Source organism: Ylistrum balloti, unplaced genomic scaffold (genome assembly GCF_031769215.1).
Source record: "Ylistrum balloti isolate Yb309-2 unplaced genomic scaffold, AGI_CSIRO_Ybal_v1 Utg369646, whole genome shotgun sequence".
In the NCBI taxonomy this organism is placed as follows: Eukaryota; Metazoa; Mollusca; class Bivalvia; order Pectinida; family Pectinidae; genus Ylistrum; species Ylistrum balloti.
The window spans coordinates 688,578-696,046 of record NW_026781904.1 but is presented as its reverse complement, the minus strand read 5'-3'; the positions used below and the strand labels follow the sequence as shown (position 1 = coordinate 696,046).

The window sequence follows — 7,469 nt, the reverse complement described above, 5'->3', positions numbered from 1 at the left end:
TAGAACGTGATACATATAGCAGCTTAGAATGTCCAGTGATGCTAAAGATCAACCTTTCATATCCTTTGAGGAGAATGAGGGAAAATGCGGATTAGGAGACACATCATTCCGATCATTTTCACTAAAAAACGACAATTAAACAAACAAAGCTACGTGCATTTGTATATCTTGAAACATTTCACTGCTCAAATGAGTTATATAATAAGCCAGCTACGAGATAAGTACATCAAGGTCACAGAGGTTTTCATTCCAGTATATAAGAGAGTATATCACAATGTTTCGTATAAGCCATGTGTTCTTTTTTTTCGTACAGGTATAGCATTATGGCAAACAACAGAATAAAGCCAGCCCAACCTTCCACGATGAAAAAGCATTCGTCCTCCACGGAATCTCTAAATGAATCCCAGTTAAACGCGGTCATTATGGACATGTTGCACGTCGACAAAAACTGGAAGAGATGCGAGATCATATGTCGGGGTACGTATTGTACGATTTCAAAACGATATCAGATCTGGTATTTAACATCATAGGGATTTTCATTTGTCTTTTGTAGTTTATGTCAGCTTGGATTTGCGAGACAGTTGTATTTCGACAAATATATAACAATGTTGTTCTCTTGATTTTTACAACAGGGAATCCCATCACTGACGCCGGGAAAAGGTTACACATGTTCAAAATGTTGACTGTAGTTCTAGTTCCTGTAGTTGTGCTTACTGGAATGACTGCCAATACATTTATTGTTTCCCTTGACAATTACATCAGTTTGTCAAACATTCGGAATATCCTCTACTTTAGCATTGAGTTAGGATGGCTGTTACGTATGATGCAGAGAGAACGTGATATTAGCGCCTTGTATATCAGTAGTAAAAGTCCTCAGACCAAAGATTTTTTACTGGACCGTTATCCTGATACAGATGTTGGGCTCCAGAATCTGTCATTCTGGCCTACCAGTGACATGATTGTCCGAAGAGAGTTTCAGACAAAGGAAAGTTTTCTGTCGTATCTCAACCGACACCGATATCAGCTGGAATCGTACAACCGTACATCAAAAGACGAAGTAGCCTTCTATTCCGATAGTATCGAGGTCTTCATCAAATGGTTGTACCAGGCAATCGTGGAAGCACGATCAGGAACAGTATGGCCAACACTTGTTGCGTATCAAGAAATTGTAGTTGCGAGTGAATACTTCGGACGAGAGCGAGGCTTAGGAGTATCGTTTTATGCTATAGGTGGTTTTATGACTCGAGATGAGTATCTCGACTTTGTGGAAAGTCAGGATATTGCAAATATTACGTTTGAATCTGCAAGACGATATTCGGAGTTAGCCTACAGTATATACGAAGACACTCTGCTACGGAATTCAAGCGTTATCCAGCCTATCAATGAAATGAGAAGTGAGATAAGAAGTAATCGAAGTTCTGCAGTGAAGGGTTCCTTCAAATATGCAAACTGGTGGTTTGAAAACATGACGGTTTACCAAGATACTCTTCGTGAGGTGCAAATCAGGCTCGCGTCGGAAATTGATGAAATTTTGCGAATGGAAGCAGAGGAAGATTTGAGGAATGTAGTATTCATTTCTGTAGTATTTGGGATCATCCTTATCCTTTGCCCTCTCATCGTGTTCGCTGTGTATTCCCTGACGTCTGAGATCCAGAAATATTCCATATCCATCGCTAATCGGTAAGAGTTATCTTTTCAATATTGCTACTTTGGAATTACATCTAGTCCATATATTTTGAACTAATTTCTGTTCATGTCTGTTGTTTATTAGCCTTATATTGACAAACATATTAATTTTCATACGGAAAGAAAACATCATCTAAGTATTGTTACATTAACCAATGAGATTTAGATTAAAGTATGAAAATACAACGGAATGTAGTTTCCAATTAACATGAATGCAATACGCATAGTTTCCATAAAAGTTATTTGTAAAACAACATAAATGGCTACCTACAGAATCATTCGTTATGTTATAATCCTCGATACTTCAGAGGTAACAGAACGGACGCGAAAAGGCATTGGGTCACCTGTCTGACTACGTGGGTTGTTCCCTCTTACTCCGGTTTCGTCCCGAAGTAATGACCCGCGCGCGCTTGTAAGATGAAAAATAGACAGTTTCCGTCACTTTAAGAGACGTATTGTCCGTCATTTGAGTAAAGACATCATAACATGTTTCTTAATGTTTTTATCGAAAGTCTTAATTTGGACGAAATATCTACAATTAAAAGCAAACCATGAATCTTCGTATGTAACCAAAATGAGTACACCGAAATAAAAAAACAGTGGTGACGTTGGAAGATTTGCTTTCTAACCTTGATATCGTGGCTATATTTAGAGCGGGAAAGTGTTTCGGTCTTAATATAAAAGCAGTTTTGGTTCATAAACTTAATCTGAAAATGTTTATATATTATGTTTTGTTTTATACACGGACTAACATTATTTTCTGTTATTTGAATTTGGTATCTTTTGTTTTCGTATTTTTAATGTCGAATTACTATGGCTGCCCTCTTACAGAAAAAAAAAAAAAAAAAAAAGAACGAAAACATCTTTTTAATTTCAACATTTCGATATTCCAATATAGCATGACTATGTTAGCCCCTTTCCTATTCTTCGGAAACATTTATTGTATTTATAAAGAATCAAAGGATTTATTTGCATTGTATTTAGCCGTTTTCACTGTTAACATTTTTCCCAAAAAATGATTTTGGCGCACTATAATTTAACAATACGTTTCAAAGTTGTATCTATTTCACACATTTATCAGCTCTAGAACTTTTTTATCCTGGCAAAGCGGTTGTCTGGAGAAAAATATTGTACAAAAGACACACAATTGAAAAGCACCTTTTAGACTCATGCCAAAAAGAAATTAACTTACACGTAATTGCAATACGTACGTGACAGTTGAATAATTTATATATTAAGTTTATGAAGAATACAGGTACTTGTAAATATTGTTTTTTCGTTTGTGTTATATATAATTATGACTATACATCTGTATTATTTAGTACAAAGGCGCTAAACAAGGAGAAGAAGCGAACAGACACTCTGTTATACCAGATGTTGCCGCGCTCCGTTGCAGAACGCCTGAAACGAGACGAAGAAGTTGGTGCCGAAAATTACCCGGATGCTACTGTTTTATTCAGCGACATTGTAGGGTTCACACAAATTGCTTCGCAGTGCTCTCCTATGCAGGTGGTTGACATGTTGAATAGCCTGTATTTGTGCTTTGACGAACGATTGGAAATGTTTGATGTATACAAAGTTGAGACCATCGGTGACGCCTACATGGTGGTATCTGGTTCGTAAATCCATCATTGTATATCAGAATGTTCTGGTGGTGTTCGCTAGATTTTGCTTCAGGGTTTATGAGTTTTGGGAGGCAAAGGCAAAATATTTTGATGTCAATTTATTTTAAAGCTATGAAATTATTTTCAACTTTTTTAAAGCTATGAATTATTTTTTCTGCTCGTCATACCTTTGTTATTTGAAGTTTCCTACAACCGTTTAGCATCATCTGTGAAACTTATAATTGCAATTAATATCATATAGATATAAGTTGTTTGTTTGTCTGTCTGTTTTTTGTACAATGTATGTTGAATAATTATGGAAGGCACGTCAAATGTCATTCACATCAATTAGGGTAAAATACCTTGCTCAAGGACAAACCCATAGCAGCAAAGATCGTTTCTCAGCTTCCTTAGAAATGCAATCCACCGTCAAACTACCTTTCGATCTTATTGTGGTGATATTATATTTATTCCGTCTACGCAAATTTGTGGATGAAATAAGGACGATGGCTTGCATGGGTAAATGGCTCTATTTCATGATAATAAATAAAATCAATTTTCACTCCAGGTGTGCCGAAACTGAATGGACGTCGACATGCTGCTGAGGTAGCTACTATGGCCTTAGATATTCTGGAACACATTGATCGTCTAGAAATCCCTCACCTGCCTGGGACGAAATTCAAACTGAGGATCGGTTGTCACTCGGGTGGGAAAATCTTTTACTTGTTTGGTATCTGTTTACATCTTGCTGAATGTCTTTTTAGAATTTAAACATTCGCGTTTGACTTCAAATAAAAATTCAAAATATTTTTTCGAGATGTATTTAATTGAATAATAAACATGCCAAACTCTTAAGGTATTCCATAGTGAGCAACAGCTTAACACTAGGTCCCATGAATCAAATAACAAGTGTCATCTGTCGTCTAGGTCCAGTTGTGGCTGCTGTTGTTGGTACCAAGATGCCTCGCTACTGTTTGTTTGGAGTTACCGTCAGTATAGCGTCCATGATGGAATCGCTGGGAAAAGGTTACTAAAAATGTCTTAAATCGTTTTTTTACATGAACTTTACAACAATTATATATATATATGTACCTATCCAATGGCACATCTACAAATTATTTCTTTAGAGCTGAATATCCACAACATAGTTCTAGAGATTCAGTGGTCAGTGTTCTATCGCTTGCCAGTACTTTAGACATGATGCAATTTATTTGTAGTCTACTGAAATAATGGTGCTGGTGCTGGTGCTTATGCTGTATGTATAGGAATCGCTCTTTTTTTTAAATTCCAGCAAATAAAATTCATATAAGCGAGACCATGCATGACCTCCTGCGCGAGTTGGGCGGTTTTCTGATCGAACAAAGACAGGATCTCCCGCTGATGGTATGTATTGAACAAGGTTTTAAATCATATGTTAACTTTGACGTTATCGGTAATTATAAATCAAGTTATAAAAATCAACAACAGCGCTATAAACGTCAAATATGACGCGATCCCCATCCATGACCTCAGAATGTAATGACGTCACTGAAAATGTTCCAAGCTAAATCATTGTCATAGTTATTACAACAACTGAATTCAAATGTGATTTTTGCAGACAAATATCGGTAAAAACATTAACTATAAATCATGTTAATATATGATATCATGCGGTGAATTTGTACCTTTTTAACGATATTTCTCACATGGAAATACAACGTTTTTTCAAGATAGTTCCCCCATGGAAATCTAATCCGTTATGACAACATTTCACACATTGAAATATATTTATTTCAGAATGCTGATCATGTAGAAATATAATACATTTTAAGAATATCTCGCACATTGAAATACATTTTTCACCATATTTTACACATATGATATTATGAATTTGACTTTGTTCTTTAAAAACAGCTGGAAAGTGAATTGAAGAACGTCTATCGTGGAAAAGTGCGGACGTACTGGCTACAAGACTACGAAGGTGGTCATCGCCAAGGCTCTTTTAATTCTCTATCATCTGGTGAATCTCGTTGAAGAGACCTTTTAGATCGCCATGTATTTGTAATGTTAATGGACAAGAGAGACTGCACAGTAGATTATACAGATTATACAAAATTATAGTTAGTACATGAATATTAATTGAAGTCAATAACATTTGTTTCTGCTTGAAAATGCAATGCATTAAACAGAAACTAAATGATGGATTTGTCAAAGGGAAAAAACGAGACATAGGTTACTGAGATATACAAATGTATTTATACTTGTATTTTAAGAAATTATATGGCCATTTTCTCTTTTCTCGAGGAAGAATATTGACGACACAATCCATTTAAAGTGAAACTCGCAAGTGCAGATGAAAAGGAGATTGCAATACATTGATTATGCAAGGTTATTTCAGGTTATACGCCGCATGATGCATAACTAAGAAGCCGTCTTCACGAGCGAGGCATCGCTTGATTAGAAAATATGCGATGAATACTTCATGTCTCCAAAACGGACAACAAAAACACTGACAGGTAGTTAAAACGGTAATCTTAACTCAACGAATACAGGAGGCAGGGAAATCATTTTTAATTTTATACAGATCTTGCTAAAACGGGCAAGAAAAATAAGACCAGTTGTTCCAACAGGGTTTTCTGCTTCCTGTCTTGAAAATTAGTACTTCCTCGTTTCAAATTGCTGGGCAATTCATAAGAAATAACGGTAACATTCTTATCGTCATTTTCGTAATGATTCTCATAAGAATAACAACGTATCCAAGATTTATTTGTGAAACTGGAGCAAGGCATTACGTGCAAAGATGTGACGCCTAACAAACTGTATCGTCTCAATCGACCTGAATCTACATGTGAAAATACTTTATGTCCAAAAGTGACATATTTCAATTGTAAACATTATTTTCTGATAATGAAAAAGGTTGTATTTACCGTGAAAATTGATAGGTTTCCTAACAAACTTTTTAATGGAGTGTTTCCTGGAGTGTTCGTTTTTTCATTGTATTTTATTTCAACATTTTAGATCAGAACTAAGTATTTCATTTTCTAACTTGTAAATTTAATCATGCTGTCGTTTTGTAAATATAATTTTAGTGTAATGGAGTGATTCATATTGATACGATAGTTGAGTAAGATTAAGACAATCCACACTTAAAATAAAATAAGCACTGTGTGTCAGTCAACACATATGTATGTTTTACTGTCTACTTTCAATTTCGATACTAGTCATTATCAATATACTTGGAAACGACACCCCAAATGCGTCTGCAAACTTCTTTGTGTTCGCGGTCTGTGAATAGTCGAGTCCATCAATAATATGAGATAGTGCAACGTGTTGTTTTGATTATATTGCCCGTTGTTTTCTGATGTTAGAAAAACGAAAAAATGAATTTTTTCTCCCTTTTGTGAGCAAATATTTATTTGCTAATTTGGGAATTTATTTTCTCGAAATAACAATCATCCCAAAATGACAATTTCACGGGATAAGAAACACTCACCGCATAAATCAAGGTTGATTACATTACACAATGAATTAGGTGAACAATTATCGACAAATGAAACTGAATGTCGATTAGGAAATAGGAAATCTTACATCTCTGTCAGCTAAATTATATCAAAGTTGAATTTGCTAAGATTTACGCTTATTACAATTAATGGTCGGAAATAAAGTAATACCAAATCCAGAGCTAGGAATGGAAAAAGCATGACTAAACAAACAATATAAGGTTATTTTACCAAATTTCTTTTTATTATTATTTTTGTGTCTCAGCATAAGGTAAGAGAGTACTCACCTCGTACGAACACGTCCATCTTATCGGGTATATCATTCCTCAGTTTTAAACGTACAATTAAAGTGAGGATACTTCCATCACCGACATCACAATTAACTTCTTGTGTCATTTATAGAAATATTTAGTGAAATAGGATATGAAAGTGCGGCGAGTGATTTGTACAAATAAAACTTTTTTGAGATATTTTGCTGTTAGAATTCGACATACAAGATTTTGAACAACAATTTCATCTATTGGACAGATTAAAGGAAATATGATAATTAGATTTGAATGACATTTTAATTATTTATAATCTTATTTTTGAATTTTCTGCTTGTTTTTCTAAAATGTAAGTATATGGATGAAAAAAGAAGTTACTGTTTGCAATAATCGTTCTGTGAATCAAGATATAGATGTAATGATATATTTTATAC

General features: G+C 34.8%; 1 protein-coding gene across 1 annotated transcript; it reads left to right on the top strand.

Annotated features, from left to right (window-relative positions):
- The first annotated feature begins 323 nt into the window (after positions 1-323).
- LOC132555623 (uncharacterized) lies at positions 324-5,303 on the top strand. Its single transcript, XM_060219973.1, has 7 exons — positions 324-477; positions 633-1,680; positions 3,009-3,301; positions 3,859-3,996; positions 4,218-4,316; positions 4,582-4,673; positions 5,184-5,303. Exons 1-7 carry the CDS (start codon positions 324-326, stop codon positions 5,301-5,303), a joined length of 1,944 nt encoding a protein of 647 aa, XP_060075956.1.
- The last annotated feature ends 2,166 nt before the right edge of the window (positions 5,304-7,469 follow it).

What these genes read in the sequence shown, in the direction of transcription:
- LOC132555623 (XM_060219973.1), top strand. Translation starts at nt 324, where the DNA reads ATGGCAAACAACAGAATAAAGCCAGCCCAACCTTCCACGATGAAAAAG. An exon ending in TCCATATCCATCGCTAATCG is followed by an intron (nt 1,681 to 3,008) that starts GTAAGAGTTATC and finishes TGTATTATTTAG; the next exon opens with TACAAAGGCGCTAAACAAGG. An exon ending in GACAGGATCTCCCGCTGATG is followed by an intron (nt 4,674 to 5,183) that starts GTATGTATTGAA and finishes CTTTAAAAACAG; the next exon opens with CTGGAAAGTGAATTGAAGAA.